This window comes from Micropterus dolomieu, linkage group LG08 (assembly GCF_021292245.1).
Source record: "Micropterus dolomieu isolate WLL.071019.BEF.003 ecotype Adirondacks linkage group LG08, ASM2129224v1, whole genome shotgun sequence".
Classification (NCBI taxonomy): Eukaryota; Metazoa; Chordata; class Actinopteri; order Centrarchiformes; family Centrarchidae; genus Micropterus; species Micropterus dolomieu.
The window spans coordinates 22,788,704-22,813,274 of NC_060157.1; the positions used below are offsets into that span (position 1 = coordinate 22,788,704).

The 24,571-nt window shown below is 40.2% G+C and overlaps 2 protein-coding genes across 3 annotated transcripts in view; one reads left to right on the forward strand and one right to left on the reverse strand.

Annotated features, from left to right (window-relative positions):
* The window catches only part of si:dkey-11f4.7 (piezo-type mechanosensitive ion channel component 2), a 57,967-nt gene that overhangs the window by 1,520 nt on the left and 31,876 nt on the right, over nt 1–24,571 (reverse strand). Inside the window, 44 exon segments of the mRNA XM_046055653.1 lie at nt 37–262; nt 618–697; nt 1,614–1,730; nt 2,136–2,305; nt 2,730–2,822; nt 3,462–3,650; nt 4,027–4,174; nt 4,403–4,561; nt 4,758–4,972; nt 5,070–5,217; nt 6,151–6,283; nt 6,473–6,680; nt 6,791–6,979; nt 8,256–8,514; nt 8,652–8,957; nt 9,367–9,528; nt 9,739–9,938; nt 10,208–10,374; nt 10,608–10,682; nt 11,181–11,301; nt 11,438–11,550; nt 11,798–11,863; nt 12,365–12,453; nt 12,604–12,693; nt 14,148–14,307; nt 14,702–14,798; nt 14,940–15,183; nt 16,737–16,902; nt 17,003–17,104; nt 17,420–17,624; nt 17,737–17,937; nt 18,121–18,206; nt 18,209–18,281; nt 18,446–18,622; nt 19,027–19,202; nt 19,502–19,611; nt 19,883–19,915; nt 20,110–20,151; nt 20,434–20,598; nt 20,759–20,907; nt 21,883–21,942; nt 22,429–22,550; nt 22,832–22,940; nt 23,672–23,938. Coding sequence (XP_045911609.1) covers nt 37–262; nt 618–697; nt 1,614–1,730; nt 2,136–2,305; nt 2,730–2,822; nt 3,462–3,650; nt 4,027–4,174; nt 4,403–4,561; nt 4,758–4,972; nt 5,070–5,217; nt 6,151–6,283; nt 6,473–6,680; nt 6,791–6,979; nt 8,256–8,514; nt 8,652–8,957; nt 9,367–9,528; nt 9,739–9,938; nt 10,208–10,374; nt 10,608–10,682; nt 11,181–11,301; nt 11,438–11,550; nt 11,798–11,863; nt 12,365–12,453; nt 12,604–12,693; nt 14,148–14,307; nt 14,702–14,798; nt 14,940–15,183; nt 16,737–16,902; nt 17,003–17,104; nt 17,420–17,624; nt 17,737–17,937; nt 18,121–18,206; nt 18,209–18,281; nt 18,446–18,622; nt 19,027–19,202; nt 19,502–19,611; nt 19,883–19,915; nt 20,110–20,151; nt 20,434–20,598; nt 20,759–20,907; nt 21,883–21,942; nt 22,429–22,550; nt 22,832–22,940; nt 23,672–23,938 — 6,467 coding nt within the window.
* Nucleotides 23,751–24,571, forward strand: part of gnas (GNAS complex locus) — a 66,666-nt gene continuing 65,845 nt past the window's right edge. For both annotated transcript variants that reach the window (XM_046057688.1, XM_046057689.1), the window contains exon 1: nt 23,751–23,920. The gene's annotated coding sequence lies outside the window, so the exon portion shown is untranslated. The remainder of the gene's footprint in view (nt 23,921–24,571) is intronic.

Here is a 24,571-nt window from a genome sequence, read left to right on the forward strand (position 1 = left end):
CTGACAAAATGCAGGTGAGGTGTCTTTGTTACCTACCCGTGTCCAGCCAGAAAGCCCAGACTGGAGGGGCTGACTTTGTCATTGAACACCACTATCTCTATACTGTGACAATTCTGGTCGGAGGAGGCAAGAACTGGGGAGCATTCCTGCACCACCCACCACTGGTCTGGCTCTTTCTCTGATGCAACATTGACCTGCTGAAGTTTGATTGACATGGGCCTGAAGAAAGCCAGCGCCTGGAGGTCTGGGCGGTCCGAGTGCTCTGAGGAAAGACATGCCAGGGTTAAATTAAACTGCATAATTTAAATGAGAGATCAGTACAGGACGGATCACTCTGATCGTTATTACTGGATCGTTTTCCTTTCTTGAGCCCAGAAAGCTCACTGCTGCACATATACAGTATATGACCAGCACCTGTACAATGAGGCTAGATGATATGCACAGATAGACCAGTACAAAAGTCCTAAATAAAAAGAGAGGACAAGCTAATGAACTGCACAAAAATTACTTACAAATAAGAAACTACTGTGAAAAAAAGATACCACAGCCTAGATGGATTCCTTTGGATATTATAAGTACAATGCAATTACGATTTATAGACAAGAACTGTAACTAACCTACTTTCATCCTGGTTGCCATTTTGGACTCTGGTCCCTTGGGACCCCTGATGAACTTTGGCAGCAGAGAATGAATGAGCCTACAGCACAGGATAACATAGTTTAACAGTTTTGAGTTCAAATCAGAAATCTTCACTTTTAATCAGTTTTAAAAGTAAAGACGAAACAGTGGATGACATATAGTGTTTCAACTTTCTGTATGAGTTAATCTTAATTATAGCCATTGCTAGCAGGTTTGTTTGATTTCATTAAGCTATTCTCTAGCATTAAAGGACAATTTCTGTGTTTTTAAACCTGGGCCCTATTTTCACATAAGTTGAAATGAATAGTAGGTACAAAGAGGTTTGTAATTCATACAGTAGAAGGCTTCAGCCAGCAGCTCCAAACTAGTTGCCGTGGCTGCAACACATTCCTTCAGGGCAATTGTGCTGTCAAAATTACATACCTAACAACATCATGAAAAGGATCCCTACGAGTGACTCCCAGTGACACCTTTTGTTTTTAACAAGAAACTGAAGTCTTGCTCAAGGACATTTCTCGCTCTGAAATCTTGTGAGAGGTGAGTTGTTGCAGGAAACGCCAGTGGAAACGAGGGAGAGGAGTTGTGTAAGTAGAGAACTGCAAGCAAGACTTAATATCCTAACGTTATAAACTCGCAGGGATCCTTTGTATGATGTTGTTAGACACTGGTAAAACAGTCTGAGCCCGTCAGTGGCAAAAAGAAGCACTTTTTGTGGGTGTAATGTTGACGGGCACAAATGCCCCAAAGAAATACGTTGCAGCCACTGCAACCGGTTCGTGGATGCCGGCTGAAGCCATCTACTGCACAAATTCCAAAACCTTTTGTGAAAATAGGGCTCAGGTTTGAAAATACTGAAACTATCCTTTAACATCTCTAGTAAGTAAGGGCACTGCATTTCAACACCTGAAGACGACAAACAGTAAAAGTACAACTAAATAAAAACCAACTGGTTGTGTCTGCTGACTGCGACTCACACAGGTTTGCTGCTGTTGCCTTTGAGCATGTGGACTATCCCTTCCCTCAAGGCCTTGTCATCAAACTTCACAGTGTGTTCTCCCACCGTCTCAGCATTCATTGATATGGACGCATTCCTGAGAAGAGCAGGGGAGGAGCCTTCAGTTTGTTGTTTGTGCAAAATACAATTAATGAACAGTTTCATGAAGAGGTCCGCATAAAGAATTGAACAAAGTAAAAAGAAACAATACATTTCAGTGGCATTGTCTCTCTTTATAGTAAAATTAAACTTGACTCAAAATGCACCATGTTTCATCTCATGAAAGTTCGACCAGAGTTGAATCCCCCCAAAATAAATATGACATTATAAATATACTTTGTAAATGCCTATGCTTCTGTTCACATTCATTCAAATATTAATGAGTAACTAAGTGCTTTTCAGAAAATACGTTTTCCTTTCTTTGATATGTAAAACAACAAAGGGCCCAAAATACAAAGCAGAACAACAAGTGAAAAGTACAAACAGACACACACACACTGACCTGAGCAGCGTCCAGCGTAAGGTCATGTATATATGAGAGGAGTTGCTGAGCTCCTGTATCATGGCCTCTCGACTGGCCGGGCTGATACTCCACATCAGACTGGCATCACTCTTGATCTTAGCAACAACAATATCTTCTGCCACATAGTTCATTATGAACTGCATAGCAGACTAAAAAGGGGGGGGGGGGGGTCCACATTAAAATACTAAATACTAATATTGAAAAATAAAAAGAACAAGAGATACTTGAGCTTCACAGTGTCCCAACACAGTCAATATAATGTTTTTACAATAAACAGTTAGGCAACACTAAATACAAACATTATCATAAAAAATTTGAACAAACATATGAAGGCAAAACATGCCTGCACGAGTACAGTATACATCTACATGCACATACATCTGCACACATAGAGAATAAGAGGTGCTCCTCCTCATGGCTGTCGACAGTTGTTCTAATTATGATTAAGACAGTTATTGCATATACACATACATGAACAGCAGATACAATATATAGTTATATTAATTTCTGGTGGTGGATGGTTTTGTATTTGGTCTCAGTTTGGTGTTTGCAGTAAAATGAAGTGTGTCTTACTGGATGGGTTGCATAGACTTTGGTAAGTTGGTTGAATCCAGCTTCTGTATATGGAACCAAGTTCTGCTCCTGGGCGCTCATGGTGAACAGAGGCTGTGGAAGCACAATCAGACACATTCAAGAGAAAAACATACACGCTCACTAGATATGAAAAATGACTGAATGTCTGAACTGCACAGTTAGAGGGCAAGTAAAAATGTAATCTTGTAAACAATGATGGTACTGCAGGGAAGTGGTTGTTAAGCTAGCAGCAATGCTCTAAGCATGGCAATGTTGGTCTGTCTGTCCGTTGGTCCGCTGTTTCAGACCGTTGTATGTTTTCGATAATGCCCTAGGCATAGCAATGTTGTACAGACATTTATTGTCCCCAGAGGATGAATCCCCCTAACTTTGGTGATCCTCCGACTTCCTCTAGTGTTCTGACAAAAGCAAAATACCTGCAAAACTACATTCACATCAGCCTTTGCTGATGCAGCCGGGACCGTGACTGTAGGCTCTTAGGCTTCTTCAGAGAGAAGAAGGAGGGCAAAAGAAAAAGTGGTTGTTGTGTTTAATGAGATGTTTAATACTTGTGACTTTCACAATCTGCATTTTCTACTGTAGAAATGAGTTTGCTGTTTCATCTTGTACAAGAAACAATATTTCTATGAATATTATAAGCCAGCTAGCTTTAGTGTTTTAGAACACAAACACTAAAAGTGTTGAAAGTTAGCACACAGTTTCCATCCTAACCTCATATCCTGCGATGCTGAGCTGGATGGAGACTTCCACCGGCTGATTGGTCACTCCGGCTGCTGACTGGACCAGTGACATGAAGAGGAGCGGGAACCAGATGATGCTGATGAGAGCGAAGATAATGAACCCTCCCATCCCGTACTTCACTACTTTCTTCTTCATCTGTCCTGGAGTGTGGGGGTATTTCTGGAAGAATTATAATTAAATTACTGTATAAAAAGAAAAAAAAGACAAATGTTCATCACACCTTTTCAGATCAATGCTTAACAATTGCTTATTTGGTCTGACCAGCAGTCATAAATCAAACTGTACTTAATCAATAAATCCTCTTATGTTAATAAATCCTCTACCAGTTAATAATGCTTAAAATTATTAACTAGTCATCAGAATAGTCATTAATAAATGATCTGTCGATAAGGGAGGGAGCACAAGGAAAGGCCTTTTAATATTATTTAAAAATAACTTTGAGTAGGTGGTATTGTAGTAATAGTGGTCTATCCATAATGATGATGGTAATGATCATATGCAGCATGCATTACGTGTACTGCATGCTCTCAATTACTTTCTCGGACTCCCTCCAGCACTTGAGGATAAATATGTTAGCATAGATGTCTTCAACACAAATCCAACTGGAGAGAGACAGAGTGGTGTTGGTCCAAACCCAATCCATCACCGCCCTCAACTCTGTCAGGAAGGGAACCATACGAAACCTGGCGGAGGAGAGGAGAATTACAAATAACGTTAAGAAATTAGAAAAATACGGCATGAAATTTTTTTTTCTCATTTCAAATGACCAAACAGAAAACAAACTACAAAAACTTTCAACGCATTTTTAATGATTGTAAGTTTACAGTAGAGAAAATTGTCTTAGTCAATGAAGTTGCAATCACACCATGCTGTTAATGGAGATATATTTATTAAAGCCAGTATTTTTGTACCCCTGGAAGAGGAAGAGGTTCAGGTAGTTGTAGTTCTTGGTGAGGAAGTTGCCCAGGATGCGGTTTGGGTAGCCACATTTGATCTGATAGGCAGACAGGCCGAAGTAGATACACTTTACAAAGTACCAGAGCTGAGCAATAGGGTTCCTGTTGAACCTCCTGTGGGACAAAAAAAAGACATGATGAGGGAAGGAGACATCCATGAAACTGTATATTTCTTTTTTTTCCCTCAATGAGTTTTGATTAAAAAATTCTATTTATACAAATAGAGGCTTGACGTTTTATGAGATCAGAAGGTATGGGTTGGTAACTGTTTTCAGTCTAGATCAACTGAATAATTAATTCAGTTAATGACCTCTCTGTGACCCCAGGGAGGATGAAGAACATCCAGAAGTGTATGCCGAACACCAGCACCACCTGGAAAACACACTTTCCCAGCAAGGACTTCTTCAGGTAGAGGGCTCGATCCACTATCATGGTACCGAACTGCATGAGCAGCATGACCAGGAAAGCCTCTGGAACCTGGTCCTCTGACAGAGACTCTGTGATGTCGGCTGCCGCAGAGTATTTCTAAGGAGTGGTAAATATCATTATCATTGTGTCATACTGTCCATGACATGAATTTTAGATGTGGATACTCTTGGTTTAATGAGAAACAGGCTCTTACCCCAAAAGCCCAGTATCCATATATAGTGACGATGAAGTTGACTACATCGATGAGAAACATGAGGGCGTAAACGTCACACACTGGACTGTAGTCTGGATGGATGATGTCATAGAAAAACTGTCTTATGGGTAAGTAAATGTGAAGGGCCCTGTGGGAAAAAATATACAGTGTCAGACCACATTTTTATCCAAGCTGTCAGATTCACAAACTCTATATTTTAGATTGTTGGGGAAAAGAATCAGTAAGTGACTAGACAAGACTATGCAACTCTTTTCTGCAAAAACTCTACAGAGGGACAATTATTTTTATATAATTCTCTCTTGATATAATTGTTTTGTGATCAAATTTTCAAGTTGGGGGTGCCCTAGGGATTTAAGACCATGAACGGAATTGCCCTCAGTTCAAGCCCATTCAGTTGTCCTTGTTGCGTCCTGTTTCCCATCTCTCTCTATAAATGGCCCAAAAATTCATGTTTATATTGTGTTTTACAATTCTAATGTCTAAATGAATGCAGTTAAATCTTACTGATTCCTGTCACAGGATACTTAATAATTAATCACTGTGTGTATATTAGATTTGTTAATTACACCCACCCCACCCATACATTAGAAAATATGTCTGAAGAGTGTGTCCAACCCTTCCAAACTGAGATATTTTCTCTATTTGTCCAAGTCAAATTTTGATGGTAAGGAGGACAAGCATTTCTGAGATCACAGGAAGGAACTAATCAAGACCTAAGCTAAAAATAAAAGCTGCCCTCCAAACAGTAGCAAACAGTTTGGAAATATCCTAGACCAGCTACAGTACATAATGGTGCATACAATTCACAGATGTCTTCCAAAAATTATATAATTTCTGGAAGTTGGAAAAAAATCACCTGGTGCAATTTTAACAATTTTAACCATCCAATACTTCTCTAACAAATCTTACTTTTTACATTTACTTTTACTGTTTACTGCTTCACGTTAGACGACAGGAAAAGAAACCAAAATATTTCAACCTGATCTACTGGGCAAAAAGCTCTTTAGACACAAGACAGAGTAGTCTGATGCTCATTTAAGACCAAAACAAAACAACGCACACTTCTATGATGGCAGTTTTGGTGTGTAGCATCCTCTCTTTGATCAGTTGTCTGATCCTCTGCTTCCTGGTCAGTGGAGCCTTGTGGCGCTGCCGTCTCTTCTTCTTGCTGTGCTGCTTCCTGGGCTTCATCTCTCCAGTAAAAAAAAATAACATGAAATGGAGAAATGTTAGTCATATATGTTGATTAATGTCCTACAGCAGAAACAAACAAAAAAAAAGATTTAAAAAAAACAGAAGAGAAAAAGGAAGTAGAATTTCTCCCAGTCGGTTGGATCACATTTAGATCAAACTATGTCAAGCTCTTTCTCAATAGTATTCACCAGAAGATTCTGCTGAGTCGTCTCTCTTTCGTCTACAGAAGATGGATGTAGTGGAGGCCTGGAGAGGGAGGAACTTCAGCCGTCGTTGTGTTTTCTCTTTGCTGCCCGTCTTATCTCCTCCTGTCATCTTCGTCTTGTCCACCTTCTTCTTCAGCTTCTTGAAAAAATCAGGCATCTCAACCTCCTTGTTGTCCCACAGCCCGTGGCACTGTACAGTCATGGACACAAACAACATGCAACATTTGCTGCATGAAAAGACTGGCAGATGGGTATATTTGAATGAACAGATACATTTCATGGTCATTTTGTCATGGTTACCTTGAGAATAGACCGATGGAAGAACAGAGCGAGCAGCTGAATGAGGTCAAACAGGACATAGCCATCTTTCTTCTCCACCCCAATAATGTTTGGCAGGGCAAAGGGACGTTCTGCGTTGATGCCTCGGTAGGCAGAGGTCGTCCAAGGGAAGAAACCAAACTGGAAAAAGTACTTCACCACAACTGTCAGCTGAGGAAAAGAGAGAAGAGAGATCTGGAATATGAATCAGCTGAAACAATGGATGAATAAATAAGGCATAGTGATTTATCCTTAATTTACAGACTAGATTTTCTGTATTTTAGAGTTAGAATTTGTTTTTTCAAAAACTGATTTATGTTCTTTTTTCTGTAACTTTATTAAAGCATGTGCCTTTCTGTATGAAACACCAGTTTTAATCATTACAGACAAAATTACGGAATGAGTGAAAACATACAGTTGGTAGCTGAACTGAGGGAATGAGTTAATGAATGTGGCCATGTTTTCTGGTATACTGTATCTCAGTAGAGCACAGAATTAAAAGAGTTTGCTACCGATTTAGCATTTCACTCCTATAACGTTGGGCTCAAGATAGACAGTTTAAAAATATCACAATGGATGCAGCAGAACCAGTGATATTGTCTTTTTGTATTCCACCCTTTCTTCTTCTTTGTTAAAACCTGGTGCCTACATTACCCACAATGCAACTCAACAGCCAACACTTTTTGAATATTCAGGGGTGTTATGCCAGTAATGCAACATAGCCTCAAGGCGTTTGCCTCAAGCAGAGATGAGGAGTGAGCTACAGATGTCTGATAAGCTCATTTCTTATTGGATTCCCTTTCACTGTTAAACTTTAAGTCTTCAACTCCAACCGACGCTGACTCAAGTGACATCACTTGAGGTAATTTATCAGATATCGAGAAGCTCCTCCAACAGTCACAAAAAGCATTAAAGCTCTCCTTCAACACCAATGACCACATTAACCATACTGACTTTCTATAGAGGACTAATTCTAATGAGTCATTTGCTGTTATGAGCAGATCTTTTTACACATTTCCATAAATCCTTCTAGCAATTTCACTTTCTCATGTTCAAAAGTAAACTGATTGAATGGTCATCTAAACCCAAGTCTTTTTTAGTACTGAGCCACTGTATCTTTCTGACAAGTTGCCCACATTTGAATGGTGCAGCAAAATGAAAAATAGGAACACAGAAACAATATCAGCTGTCAAATAAATGTATGCTAAAATTGCTAAAAGCAATTCTTATGTTACAAGCACAGAATTAGTTGGAGTGTGAGAAACACTGGGTAAAATAAATGACCACTTGATTTTGTCTGCCATTTTTGATCTGAGCATTTTGAGCATTCCTCCAACAACTGCAGCCCTGATGTGTACTTGCTCTAAGCTGAATTTTAATACTGCAATGAAACCCGTCGTGTTTGAAGATTATGTTAAACACACCAGACGATGCTGTAATAACTTACCTCTGTGTAGATTATAGCGGTCATCCAGAAGCGTTTGGACGGCCGGGGCACAGACAGCATGGCCCAGAGGAAGATGAGAATCGGCAGGATGAGGGAGAGGAATGAGGCCGAAACAATGTGGTTGAGGATGATGACAAAGTAGCACAGCATCTCTGACTTGGACACCATGGTGTTATAGAGGGCAAACAGCAGCTTCAGTGGCCTTGGTAACGTCATGAAAAACTTATCGGAATCTGAGATCTCGTCATTTTCAAACATACTACAGAAAGGGTGGAGGGAAGGGAAGAAAAGAGACAGAGATTGGAAAGTCACAAAGTCACGCATTGTCACTCTCTTGCAAATTATAAAAATGCTTTAATCTTGTTTTCAAATAATATCTTTCTTGTGTGTACTGACTTGTTAAGCAGCAGCTCGCTGGCAGTGAGGTTCCTCGTTTCCTGACTCAGAGGTCTGGGAGATTCTTTCAGGTCAAGGCTTGTTTCTCCATCATTCTCCCTGAAGCCCAACAAGGTGCATTCAGGGTAATCAGCGCATTCATCTTCTTCTCTCTCCACCTCTTGATCCTCCTCCCGTTGTTGCCGTTCCTCCTCTTCCTCTGTCACGTCTTGCACTTGCTCACATTTCGTCTCACCCTCCGTGTCCTCCTCATCATCATCCTCTTCTTGTTCGTGGCCCTCCATTTGAGGGGCGGCATCTTCACAGCTTTTGAGACAAGGACAGAGACAGGGACATTTCAACTTCATGAAATAGGGGATATCTATAAATATAATATAGTATAATTTACATATGCAAGACTGAGTGAGAGGTGCACAATCAAGGAAGTTAAGCACATGTGCCGCCCAGAGGCCCAGACCATAATGGACTGTCTTGATCACCCCCTGCGGAGGGAGTTTGAGCTCATACCTGATTATGTTTTTGATGATGAATGTGTTCGTATTATACTGCAACCAAATACCCCTCGGTGTGAGAATAAAGTTTGACATGACTTGACTTGACCAACTGCAAATAGTGAACAGGTTTTGTCAGTGTGGCAGTAGTCCAGTTCTGTATTCTCTCCACAACCCTATAGCCAATCTTTTTTACTGTATGTAATCAAAGATTTCTCCCTCACCTTGGTGAAAGTTCATCAGTCTCCACAGAGGTTAGGTCGAGGTTAGCTGTTTTCAGGAGCCTCCGTCTGAGCGGGTGAGCAGCAGGCTGCACGGTGGGAGGCTCGTCCAGCTCTTCCTGGGTCGGCTGCCGGGAGCCGAGCATCGTCTCATCCGTCATACAGCTGAAGATGAGGAGGAGGAGAGAGAGAGAGAGCAGTTGAGTATGCAGGGTCTGAAAGTACAGTAATAATGATTTTCATGTCTGTAATATGTTGGCAATTCTAACTTTGCACATATACTATAACCCATAAGAATAAATATAGTGGAATCAGGAAAGAGAATGAAAACATGAAAGAGGTAATATGTGACTGACTCAGAGTCCAGCAGCCTACCTGGAAACACTGCTCCCCCAGGACAATTTGGAGGCTTGGTTCTGCAGCTTGGCATAGGCCAGGTGTGAAGAGGGGACAGCGGGTGGGGAGGAGGGAGGAGTCAGGGAGTCATCTAGGTTGTCTTGAGATGAGAGTGTGTTCTGACGGGACATCCAGTTTTGATAAAACTTCTTCACGCTCTCCTGGTTGACCTCTCTGCCCTGCACAGTGAGAGAGCGAAAAAAAAGAGCATAAAACAGTGTGGTCAGACTGACCCAAAACATAGTGTATGTTGGAAGTACTGTATATATTGTACAACATGTCTGTGGATTTACTCTATAATTTACTACTTGTATTATAAGTAGTGGGACTCTACTTGAAAGGTACTGAACCTGCTTACCACATGTATTGTAAGTAGATAATATAAATTTTAGCCTTAAGAAAGAAGAGCATTCAGGGCAACCATCAGTTTTGCATCCTTTCCTCTCACCTTCTTTTGCTGCTGGTTGAGTAACGCTCGCTCGAAGCGCAGCACCTTGGAAATGTCCAGGTTGTCTTTACAGAACGAGTTCAGACCCTCCGTCAGGTCGTCAAGAAGGGCCTGAACGAACACCCAGATGAACTTCAAGGTGTTAATGATGCGCTGCAGAATGTTTTCTAAAGAAGAGGACAAGTGCACAGGTGAGGCAACTCAAGTATGAACGTGTCAGTGTATTAAAGGTTTTCACTGCTCTTGATTTACAGCTTCACTGCTGCTTGTTCAGATTATGACAAATAGAAAGTCACTCTGTAAAAAAAGATTTCCCTCTCTCAGAGGTTCCCTTGTGAAAAATGTGGTAGAACCCAGTGGTCTGTTGTAAAGTGTCATGCAGCGACTCATGTTTGTTTACCTTTTTCCTCCTCTCCCCCCTCCTCCGCAATGCTTTCATTCAGTTCATCCTCACCAGAGTCTGCTCTATCAATGCCTGGAATAAAGATTTTATTGTTAAAACAAGACACTTTTATCTTATCGTCTACTGGGCAGATTGTCATTACATTCATGCTCCAGGGAGGGTAATCTTTTAGACTTTATTGACCCTGTGGCATTGCCTCTAGTGCCACCTTCAGAACAAACAAAAAAGACATAGGTAAATAAAGTGTAAATAAATTCTATTTTAGCTTTTGGACTGCTGAGGCTAGTTAGTTAGTTAGTGAGTGACTAGTTAGTGAGCAGGTATAGAGGTTTTTAGTGTCATGTAGTGCTCAATGACACTTGATGACAATGACACACAAACCTTCCAGTCTCAGAATTGTCTCTAAATGTTTAAATCATCACCAAATCATTTCATATAATTTATAACTGCATGATACAAGCTGTGGTTCATAGTAGCCACTCTGACATTTGAATTGACTGAGATAATTATATTAGGACTAAAGAGGAGCATCACACACTGTTACATAAACACCACTTGTCGCGCTCTCACCCTGTTGTCTCTGCAGCTCTCTCTTTTCTCTCTTCTTCTCCGCTTTCTTTATTTTTTTCTTCTCCTTCTTCAGGTCCTTCAGAGCCATCTTAGAGCTGGTGACCCAGGCGCCGTAGGCCAACTGTGATACAGATAACACATTTCAAACTGAATCTGTCATAGTGCAACTCTAATCCTTGATCTTGTAGAAAACATTAAGCACATCCCTTTCATTTGTCATTAGTTTCTTTTGTTTCAGGTGTTTTTCTGGCTCTCACCTGGAAAGCAGATTTCTTCTTTGGTGGTTCCTCCTCTTCTTTTTTCTCTGTAATATCATCTTCTTCCTCCTCGCTGTCACTCTCGAACAGGTGGTAGCCACAGTTGTTTTCCACTGCGTAAAACAGAGACGTGTCAAAACTACATCACAATGCATACTGTGGAGCTTTTGAGCAAGGCATCTGATCCAAAGCTGCCTGCATTACAGACATATCTCTGACAGGATGACTAAATTGAGGAAAAGAATAAAAACATGAAATTGCAGAGCATTCTTCATTCTTTTCCCATTTCTTTGTTAAACCATTTGTGCATCACTCTGACAGCACTGAGCAGTGTTTAGCTTGTGTGACGTTCAGGCTCACCACCAGGCTGAGACACCCAAGGCTTCCACCACTTTCCTGCATCTCTCTTTGCCTTCTCATCATCACCTGAAAAACACAGACCAGACTGTTTAGTTATCACTGATCTTTTCAGATTTTCTTCCTTTTCATGATAGAAATGTAAGAGTTTCATAAAGTAAACACGTACAATACAAAATTTTTGTTGCTGTTTGTGGTGTACATTTATTGAAATGACATGTGGGGAGGATAATGTTGAATGGTGCTGAATTTCCCTAATCTAATACTAATAATAAGCATCGATCTCTGCGGAAAACCCAAAATTATCTTTCATCATAAAAACAAACATTAAAATTATGTGTCTGAATTTAGCTCAACGAAATGTGAGCAATTTAGCTCATCTGTAGCTCAAGAATTGGAGTTTTAAGAAGAGATTTCTTTACTAAATATGGGATGGTATATCTCTCCTGCCACAAAACAGAAACTTGATAGAAATTTGCTAAACATTTTTACTATTTATTTATTGATTGATTATGCCATGCAATGTCTGATCATGCTGTACTGGTTTTAGAAAATAGATTCACTTGTTACCCAGTGTCACCTGCTCCTGATCAGCAGGAACAGCCGGTTTGTCTGCTGCTGCAGGCCGGCTCTTCTGTTTAGATTTGATCTTCTCCATCCTACAGGAAGAGAGCAAGTTAACGGCTTATCGTTTACTTTTTTCGAGAGGATAAATGGGAGATTGAGAGGGGTCAGCTGGATCAAAACAGCTGAGTTGAAATGCTGTAAATGCACTTTATACTGCCTCTACACTGTTTAATTTTTCTTACTGTTTCTTCAGTGTCTCTACAGACTTCTTCTCCATCTCCAGTCTGGCTGCAATCAGCTTCTTTACTTTTGCCTCAAACAGCTCAGCGCCCCTTAGAAGTAGAGAGGGGGACAGGAAAAGAGTATCACTTTAATTGTTGTTGGTGCTCATTTTATCACTGCTGTGTGTGTTTGTACTATTCTTCCTGTCTGGTGCTCCGTAAAACACGGTTTGTTTAGGATCTCAAAACAAAACTGAACTTAGTAATGTAACCCATCTTCCTAAACTAGACACTAGATTCACAAACACTGCCAAATAATACCCGGGTGTCAGCTACAGCCACTGAGCACAAATGTTAAAATAAAAATTTAAACCAAAAAAAACACACAAGGAGTAATGCTTTACTTTACAGGTTCATTATTTCCGAATAGTTTCCTCATTTTCAAGATGTTTCCTGGAAAGGTACTTTTGTTTCTGGCTTAATTGCTGAAACACGTATTACCTCTGACAGAAATACACTAGAAAAGGAAAATGGGGTTTTTGGATTAAAGAGCTGCGGACCATGATCCACCCGGCCCGATCAATTGGACCAGGCGCCACGGTGGGTGTGGTGATTGCTCAAAGAAGAGGAAAGGGAGCCGGGATAGGAGCCATTTTGGCCCAGCTTGGACTTACTTCTGCTCCTAAAGGTCCAGTCTGGACAAAATGGTACTCTTGTTGGCCAAGCAACGGAAATCAGAGACTGTTGTGCCCAAATCTTTACAGGGACCTGCTTATCTACATTATGGAACAAGCACTCGGCGAGTGGTCCGTGCTCCGAGCTGTCAGCGCAAGACTCTGGCAAGATGAGAGGAGGCACTCTGTGTTTTACATCGATGATGCTCAGTGCTCAAACACAGTCAAGATGGACTCAGTTTCCTAAATGTCAGTAGTTTATGTGGAGATGAAACAATTTTATCATCTTGTTAATGCTGTTTACATTCACCGCACACGCACATTCAAAAAGTGCACAGCAAAATGTTCTGGCTGTAAACGTGTCTGTATAGCCTTTGTATATATATAACTGTATATAGCCTATGGTTTTATTTATGTTTTCATATTTCATACACATTTAATTATCTGTTCAGTTCTGTGTTGGTAGCATGAAGGGACTACAAACCTTTGTTTCGTTATACAAACATGTAACTTTAGCACATAGAACAGATAAAGATATATACAAACTACATAGTACATAGTATAGATTGTGTATGAGAGGTAAGAAACTGCCAAGGCATTATAGTAAAACCTCCAGTCTGGATTTACAGTGTATCTTTTTATACAATTTTTATAATAAAATGAATAGTAATAATAACAGTAATATTGACCTTGTGAAATAGAGGCATTGCTCAAATGCTACACTTCCAATTACTTACTTCCAACTAATTGCTAGCACAAGAGTTTCACGTGACAAAATCTGTAACAATTAAACATTTATGAACCCTTATGAACCGAATACAGACAAACTAGGTTGGGTTTAATTTATCCAGTAAGTTTCAGGTAGTTGTTAACTATGTGTGGAGAACACACCTGGAGGCCAGTATCTTAGAAGACTTGAGGTCAGACACCACGTAGAGGAAGTAGTAGCTGAGGAAGACCCTCCTCTGTGCCAGGAGGACAGTGAAACAGATCGCATCCCAGACGATGCCGGCCTCACCCTCCGGCAGCTCACACTCATCATTAGGATCAGCTGAAACACACAGGATAGATATGTTGTACTCTCTTTGAACAATTCAATGGTGACTTTTTTTTTGTCAAAGTTACCATTTACCATTACCCATTAGGGGACATAACGCTGACTTTAGTCTAACATGAATTCACTAAGCTTATTTTCAATAAATATCAACTAAATGTGAACTCTTGAAAAAGACATTTTAACCTCAATAGGAGTTTTGTTCAAATTAAAAAGGAATATTTACTGAATATTGCAAGCTTGTGTAACATGTTGTTTAGTACAACAAATGTTTTTCTTATGTATGATAAATCTTATAAGTTCAATAATTCTTTTTATTTTCCTCTCTAACACACACGCACACACACACATTGTATACAAAGATTTATTATCATCTGTTACAGACACTTACGGACGTCGTAACCTTTGATGGTGCAGAACATGCTGAAGGCTTGAATTAACCAGCAGCTGTTCTTCAACAGACTGTCCAGGTAGGCACAAGAACCAAGCTGATCACAAAAAATACAAGAATGTCAGAGAGAGGTTTAATTGATGTTAAAGAGCCTGCTAAAAAAGCAAAGTAATGAACTGGTAGCTGTCTCAAATGATTTTGTGCTAATACTGAATGTCTTTGCTGTGTGGTAACCCACAGACAGCAGGTTCTTCATGGCGATCACGAAGCAGGTGTATCCGATGAGCCAGTCCCACAGTCGCAGGATGTATCTGACAGGCTGCATCAACACGCTGCCGCCAAACAACATGAAGTAGAAACACGCCACTAAGTAGCCCAGACAGAAGATGTTGATCCGTGTGGTGCCGGTGATGAAGATGAGGCAAAGCACCAACCAGAAGAAATAGCTGAACACAAACACCTTCACCATGTCGAGGTAGCACCTGAGGACCAGAAAGACATTCACTGCAGAGAAAGAGCAACATACAAAAAAACATACTGCCAGAACAGATGAATACGGTGAGGAGTAATTTCATGTATTACTGTAAAAATATGAGAGAACCGGAGATTTTACAGCTTCCAATCATCACGCCTAGGATTCTTTGCATCTTTCTCTGCATTTACAGAAAAAAAGGGTGTAGGTTTTTGATAAAGGGAAAAAAGTAAATGCTGTAAACTTGCAGCTCGGTTTTTTTATCAGATGTTTTCAGCTACATGAGATACCAGTGTCATAAATATTTAAAATATGTCTGTTAAAATGTCTGTACTATATTTTAAAGTACTCTAGTAAAACACTGACAATTGCAGAATTTAACTGAAAGGATTAGTTTCACATTTTGGGACCAAACCACAAACTACTGTGGTTTGCCAAGCCATGCTAGCTGTTTCCCTCTGTTTCCAGTACTTATGCCAAGCTGGGCAAACCTACTGACATTGACACTGACAGCCTAATGTCAATGTCAACAATTTAAAACTAAAGAATATTGAGAATTGTTGATTTTTTTTTGGTTTTCATTTATGTGTTGTTATAGGCTATAAATACATCTAATGCTTATTTTTGTTATCAATAAAACTATTTATTTTGCGATTAACTGATTTTTTGATAAGGCAATAAAAAAAAACTGCAGCAAAAAAACACAAAAAAACAATCAAAAACTGAAAGGTATTCAAATAGAAAAAACAAACAAAAACAACAAAAGTAATTTTTTTGCTTGATAAATGACAATTTCCAGTCATTTAACTGCCTAATGGCTTCAGCATTAATTATGATTGTTGTTTATTCATTACAGTAAGAAAAATTGTTAAACACCATATGCCATTCATCAATGATACCTAAAGTGATGATCAGTGACATTTACTGATGAAATACAATCCACTGTCCCACTTAATACTAACTTCAAACGCCAATGAAATTTTTTCTCTCTTACAACAACTTCTTTCTTTTCAATGCACTATCCATGATTGATGCCAAATTTAGTTTTCAGTCAAATCTATTCGGTCAACAACTAGATGGCAAATCTGATGAAGGCAGCAGAAAGTGAAATAAAACCCATAAACAAAGGCACCAGTCTATCATGGAAATGGGAGATGTCAATGAGTGCTTATCCAGCAGTTTCAGTTTACCAGAACAGCTTTTATGAGTTTGACAACACATAAATTAATGAGTTAGCTCAACCCCTTAATGCTCCTAAAACGACCACAAAACCAGCATAAAGGATTCCCAATTTTCCATCTAGTTTAACCTTCAGAGAAGAAAGCTGTGAAGAGATTAACTAAAATGGATTATATTAAATATATATATATAAAACGTAGAAGATCCATCCATCCATCGTCTACCGCTTATCCTGCGTACAAGTTCGAGGGGGGCTGGAGCCAATCCCAGCTTACATCGGGCGGCCCTGGACCCTGGACAGGTCACCAGTCCATTGCAGGGCAAACATAGAAGATGAGAAAACAAAATAAAAAAGACCTTAAGAGCCAGGTTGATATGTCTGACCTGCAGTGAAGGAAGTTATTGACAGGTATGAACTGGTTGAAGGAACAAGGATCAAGGCTACGGCTGATCTCAACATTGTCTCCAGCCAACAGTCGCACTGCCACTCGGTTCTCCTCCTCAAACACCTGCCACTGCAGAGACGAGCAGAGCAACAGGAGGTGGTCATCTGCAGAGAGCAGGGGAGAGGGATTAAAATCTGACATGAGGAATTACACACGAGGAATAGGTTCAAAGTCAGAGGAGAAGAGAAGTAAAGCTAAACTCACAGAATATGAATGAAGGATTGGGTTTCATGGCGAAGTCAGGCAGGTAAAACCACTTAATAATATTAGAGGTCAAAGGTTGAACTGCAGTTCTCCAGGGATAATCTGATGAGAAAATGGGATAAATTAGAACAGCATGCAAGATATGCAGCACTACCTACCCTTTAGACTGATTATCAGATAAAAGAAGCAATTTGAAAATTTTCCCTTGGACTTTGGGATATTTTAATGGGCATTCTCAATATTTTCTGACATTATACATTATTATACATTCCTATACATTAACATGTATAGGAACAAAATAGATGTCCAATAAAAATGCATTACTTTGTGCATGCTAGTGGCTAGATATAAATTACACATACTTTTATCAAAACTTTATTAATACAAAAAAATTACAGATTATAAAAAAGTGCATACCAACACAGAGAGCAGGAGGGATGCCAATGCAGAGCAGGTACTGCAGCACCATGAGCCCTGCAGTAAAGCAGCAGTATTTAGGCCACACCTCCCCGATAGCCTTCCTGCGGCGCCGTAACAGGACAGCCATTAAGGCGCAGGAATGGAGCAAGGCATAGAAATCCATCCTCTGACCAATCACGTTGACCGCCACGATTAAACTGATCTGAGGAAGAAGCGTGAGCATGTTACGGGTGTTACGAAGTGAATGTCAGATATCTTGAGTATCTGACATTCATGTGTATCTGAACAGATGCACTTCAGCCCCTAAAATGTACCTCTAGTCCAAATTTGTAGAAGAAGAAGTTGATGAAGTACTTGATGCAGGGCAGGATGCCGTGATCCAGGTGTTGCCTCGTGATGCCCTGGAAGATGATGCTGAAGGGCGGGGCCTTCAGGTCGTTATGGAGGCGGAAGTAGAGCTGGTGCCGATGGACCGTCGCCTCAAACACCAGCAGCCCCAGCACCATCAGATGGTTCTACAACACAGAACACACTTTATAATCCAAGTTTAACCTCAATAAATGTATAGTTGAGTGTATTAGATCTAAACGTGGTTGAGTGTACTTGATATTAATGGAATGAAATACAATGTTTTGTGTGATTTAAAAGAAATGTCAATGATATCAGTTTTCTAGACTTGGGCAGGTGCATCACCGTACCCTGAGACAGGGGAGGATCCTGCCCTCACATTTACGAAGCGCTCCACACCAGTAGATGGGGTCTACAGGCTCGATGTAGAGAGCTGCCTCCTTAGCAGCTCCATCATGTTCCCCCTCAGCTGGCCATCATCCAGGCCAGAGCTGTTGGACAGTAACAGCACCTGTGATACAACCGACAAAGAAGTAGGAAGGTGTGTTATGTGTGTCATTTTCAACAAATGCTTGTGTCTAAATGTGAAAGATGGTGCCTGGATCAGATGACACTTTTATTGTTTGTACATACAATGGGAAATAAATGGTTATAGGTTAGTTAAAATCTCCTCACAGCTGTGCAGTTGGAGGAGTAATCGAGGGGTTTGATGACTTTGAGCTGGTAAAACATCTTGCACACCACCATGACACACGCCCACACAGCAGAGATGCTGGATGCCAAAGGTCGTAACCGTGGGAACGGGAGCGCAAACACCCACAGAACCAGGAAGAGCAAGTTCATCAGAGAAACCTTTGAAAGGGGAAATCACAATGTTTAGCTTTTCTTCCCTGAGGTATGTGGTAAAACACCACATTTGATCTGAGCAAAATAACTAGTGGTTATAATAATTCTTTCCACAGAATAAGACTTCAACACAGTTATTAAAGACCTTTTTATTGGTCAATTTTATCTCCACTTGGAGAAAATGTGTAGATGAAGAGAAAGATTTTTTTAACCATTTAACCAGCACGGATTACATCAATATCAGGGGATTGTTCTTGATATGTTTGACAACTTGTATCCACATTTTCACCCCCCCCCTCCCCTCCAATGCACACACACACACACACACACACACACACACACACACACACACACACACACACACACACACACACACACACACACACATGTGCACAGATCAAAAATCCCACCTCTTGCAGTGACACCCAGATGATGCCGGAGTACACAATTTTGACACTGTGGAGCTCCAGCAGTCTCCAGCTCTGCTCCTGGAGCCTCTGGAGTCCTAACAGAGCCTGAATGAGCAGCAGGCTCGCCCGGTCCACAATTATAGCCCACTTGTCTTCACGACTGCCGTGGACAGACTCTGAGAGGAGGAGGTGAGGGTTAGGGAAAGGACATCAGACATCACTTGAACATCATCTCACTGCTACAGCTCTCATACAACCCACACAGCAATTAATGGCGAAACAATGACAATGAAATATGATACATTGCGAGCTCTGTGAAACTGAATAGGAAAACACAAAAATGAAAGATTTTGTAAAGAAGCAGGAATCAATAACATAAATCATTGAACAGAGATCACATCTATCAATAAGTAACCCAACTAAAGGAGAGTGAAGAGCCATTCTGGGTTAGGGTTAGGGCTTGAGTTGTATTTACCCTCTCCTGTTGCCTCCTGCTCCTCATCTCCTTTCTCTGAGGAGGTTTGTAGTCGGATGCTGCCCAGAGTCTCCTGACTTTTCCCATTTCCCATTTGCTCTTTCACAAGCCTGGGGGACAACAGGAAATACGTTAAAATGTTTTGAAACCCTTACTCAAAGAAACTTACAAAAGAGTAGGTGGGAGTTCCGTGTCGGGTTCAGGAGCAGTTTTACAGGACATGTATCCACACATGAGTTGCCACAGGGAATGATTGGAATGATGAATATTAAATATATTCCAAATATATTCCATATAAGCATAATACAGTATGTACGGTAGACACAAATGCTGCTCCGTTAGACTAAACAGCAAACATCAAGAGTCCAACAGCAGCCTTACCTTTTCTGTAACTTGTCAAGGTTTTCTTTAATGCTGGGGATTCAATTAGAGACAGTTGTGTGAACATTACAGTGAGTTTTACTGATATTTCTGTTACTGTGAGGCAATACAGCTCTTTCTGGTTCAACCACTGATTACATCTTCAGGCAATAAATCAACGTTGTGAGATACAGTTAATTGTGATGGGTCAAACAAAACTTTTTTGGAGGAATAAACGCTGCTCTTACGTCTCAGATATCACATTGACTGAACTCCTGAGCTCTTCCTCTCTGGGTGGAGTGAAGGATGGATTAGACAAATGAGACAAACAGAGACATACAATATGTTTAGCAGTCAACCAGAACTTACATAAAACACATGTGGCACAAATGGCACTTCCAAATGTAAATGTGCTTTCACTTACATAATCATCAATAGACAATTTGACACACTGGCTGCACTAGTCTTTTGTAGTGCTTTTGTACTTTTTCTTGACTTGCTAGTCTAGATATATTTATATTTTGTCTGAGTAGGATATTCTTTCCCTGCCTGCACATATTCCGCCGCCTCACCTGGAAGCCTGTCTGACAGGTACGTTGTCGAGGTCAGTGAGAGTCAGGAAGTCAGAGTTGAAGTAGTGCAGCTGGAGGATACAAGCCAATAGGAATGCAGCAGGAAGCAGGATACGTGCAAACAGCTCCACTGTGTCGTACCGTTCCAAACCCAGGTCACGAAGACTGAAAAGTCAGACAGGTGTAATGATATGATAACTAATGAGCAGGTTCAAGTCTGCTGTATGGTTCTGGCAAAATTCACCATCAAACAACACAATGTCAGAATTTTTAAAACTAAAAACAGAATCATAAACAAATAGGCCAATATGAAACAGAAACCCACCCTTCTTCCGACATGCCCATGATCTGTCTGAACAGCCCAGACACACTTCTGAACTGGTACATGTAGATGGCTATCAACACCACCATGGAGTAACCGACCACCACCGCCCAGAACGTCTTCAGGAGCCGACGCCACATGTCGTAACGGATCTGAGGTGAGAGGAAACACACAGAGTGATGCAGGACTTTTCCTTTGCAGCTACAGATCTTAACGTCATTACTGGCCTTAAGAAATTTCCCCAACTTATTCTACTGTCAGGGTTACTCAACAGGAACACGGCTCATGAGTTTAACCTCCAGTAATGAGACAAAAGACTAAAACACAGTTTGTTTGTTTGTTTGTTCTGTATCTAGCAAACAAGCAGGTAAGTTACATCTAAACATCGGTAATAACAGTGTTGCTTATATTCTTTTCATCACACACTCCAGTATGTAAAATACCAGGGCATTGCTGATGTTATCCGAACAGACAAATGGTGTTGTCTGGTCTTACGTCACCTCCTCAGCCATTAGACCTTCCTGTAAGTGCCTACTGTGTTTCTAAACGGTCAGCAGAAACATAAGATGGGGGAGAAAATACAGGAAAACAGCAGCAAAAATTGTAAAATGTGTTTATGTGTCACAATCAATACTTTTACCTGTCAAATAATCTTGATGAACGGTACATTGTCTGTTTGTGTGTGCATTTCCATAGTTTATGTAAGAGCTGGACCCACTCTAAATGTTTCTATGTTCAAACAACAACTTAATGATTCATTGAGTATATTTTAGGAGTCAACACATTACAGTGTAAAATGACCCTGAAACTATAGTGGCTTTGTGTGTTATGCAACCATGTCTCAACTATTAAAGCAGGTTTTCTCTCCACTTATGATCTCCACCCATGCAATCTCTATTAAATATCCATCCATCACCTACTCAGTACTACACTCATGTACTACAGGAAGTACATAGTCAGAGAATAAATGTATCCATAACAGTTGATTTTTTATACCAAGGACTAACATGCGGGGTGTCATATAAGTTACCGCTTCACTGTAGAAGCTAAATAACTAATGTCCTACTTCAAAAGACAAGCCTAAATGTTGGCTGTCTATTACAAGCCAGATCACTAAAAACACTAACCTGGTAGAGGACAACACAGAAGAGGAAGAGGACGATGTAGAGGATCTTGTAGACGACCACCTAAGCAGGTGAAACATGGTCATGATGAGTCCTGAGACTGAATGCAGATATTATTATGTTTTGTTCATGTACTTATTTTTGTGATTACCTTTTATTTCTTTATCGCTTACCTAATCTACCGTAGATGATAGAGTGTATTTTTATCATATTGTATGAAGTGGAATGGTGACTGGCATTTAAATCTTTTTAATTATCACTGTGGGAAACTTTGGTCACTACAGCTGTTCCACATGGAGCAGCAGAAGAAGATAAAATGGTGTAAATTATGGGGAAAGATTATCAAAACAAATTACACGTCTGCCATAAAGCCCTCTACATTATAATTCATGTATGCAGCTTATAATGCCATTTCTATTACACTGTAGTTTCCCAACTTTATATCAAGACCTCATTACTTCTGTGATGAAGTGGCAGCACTCGGAAAGTTTGATTAGAAACGTGTCATAAATGGGACTTAGTTTAGCTTTTAAGTCTGTCAAAAGATACCTTTCCAGAGAAGCTGATTACAAAGAACATGGAGCAGCAGAAGAGGATCCAGTATTTCACCAGCATCCCTTTCACTCCTGAGATCAGCATCGCTACCAGAGGTGATGACTGACTTTCCTCCGCTTATATGGAGGAAGCCGAGAACAGAAGAATGAAGAGGAGAAGGGCAAGGAAAGTCAGATACAAAATTAAATACAAAAGGAGAATAGGATGAGAAGAAGAGAAGGGAATAGAGGGAGAGCTGAAAGACATTTTTAACTTCTCATCAAACTGAAGTCAGCCTGGCTGCATGTCAGGGTGGTTTTCATGAGTAATCAGGTCTTCCATTACTCCAAACTAAATGTTATTGTCTAACACAGTATATAGCTGTAATCTTTATAGAAGCAATTTGAAAATAAATTACGTGGCACGACTTTGACTTCATCTAGAGATTCCTCCTTTAAGCTCTGCTCCTCCTGTCTCTCCTTTAGCTGCTGACGAAACATCAACCAAAAGGTGAAGCTGTAGAAGACCTGCAGCACACACAGTGTGTCATCAGTACAAAACATGTAGTATACAAGCACAGTTTTACAAGAGAGTGGTTTAACCTGAATTAATTTATCTGAAACGACTGGCAGCCGTGTTAAGATCTGGTCAATTTCAGTAGCCTAAATGCTACGAAGGGGAACTGTAGTGCTTTCTGTCGTACCTGCTTTAAAGACCATGAAAATCTATTTTCTGAATCAGCTCGTTACTATAAGCAATGAGATCCTACATGATCACATTATTATCTGATAAAGTTTGAGCAATCCTGGTCATTGAGAGAGATTTCTGTGTTTATGTTTTGTCCCTGTTCTTATCTGGGCCAACATGAGCAATGAGAAAGTAAATGGGCTTTATACTGAAGTTGCTCGGATTATAACACTAGCAAATCAAAGCTGAGCTACACACATCAGCTGCATGTACAGTAGTTGATTTTGAATTGTCACATCCTTTTAACCCTCAAATTGTTTGGACAACCACACAGGCACGTTAAAGCATATTAGCCATGTTTAACTATTAACATTTAATAATAATTTAATAATAAGACTCTTTGTACAATTTCAACAAACTTTTGTTGCTTATTTAATGTGATAAGAGAGATGTGTTGTGAAACTAAGTTTTAGGGACACTTTTACACTTTTAGTTCACACTCAACATCCTAGGTCAACAAAATGTCTTTTCATGTCACTTGCTGTCCTTTTACCCCGAATCCCCACCTCACCTTTGCTCCCAGGTGGACACAGGGCGCAGGGTGATAGCTATTGAGGTCGAAGTCCGCTATCACAGCCGGGGGGAGGCCAGGGTACAGCTCGGCCCGGCTCAGGCGCAGCCCGCTTAGGAAGCCCAGCACCACCAGGACGGTGCCATAGATGGCCAGGAAGGGGGCGGACATCATGGCGTAGCGGCGTCGATCTCGCATCATCCAAATTATACAAGACCACACCAGTAGGGCAAAAGTCAGCCAGTTGTTGTAGGTGATACTCCACACCTAAAATACATATATTCGATATGTATGATACATTATTGCAGCCAGAAGCAATTTGTCTTATGTTTTTGCAGTATTATTGAATTTTCTGCCAGTGACTTTAAATGCGGGCTAACACCAGTTCTTACATTTCTTGCCAAATGTAACTTAAGTCTTGTTTAGATAATGTCAGCTAGTTAGCTAACAGTTAACTAAACTAAGTTAGCAAACAAGAAAAAAACACACAATTAAGTTACATTATTTTAAGGACAATTAGCTCATAATCAGGTTCAGTGCCAAGTTATAGTTAAGTTAGCTAAGTTAACTTTGCGAATGCTACCATAGTGTGCTTAATTAGCATACTGACTAACCTTGGTAACATAACGTTAGATTGCTTAGCTAAGATAGCTGACGTTAACCTTTACTCCACCAAAACCGTGTTTTTATTTATTTTTCATGATAATCACTTAATGATTTAAAAATTCACTTATCAATCAAAATGCCAAACATTGTCTGGTTCCAGCTCCCCAATGTTGCTTTTCTCTTTTATATTATTTTAAATGGAATATCTATTGGGTTTTGGTCAGACAAAGCAAGTAACCTTCCTGTATAATCACATGATTGAAAAATAATAGATTAATCAATAAGGAGAAGGAA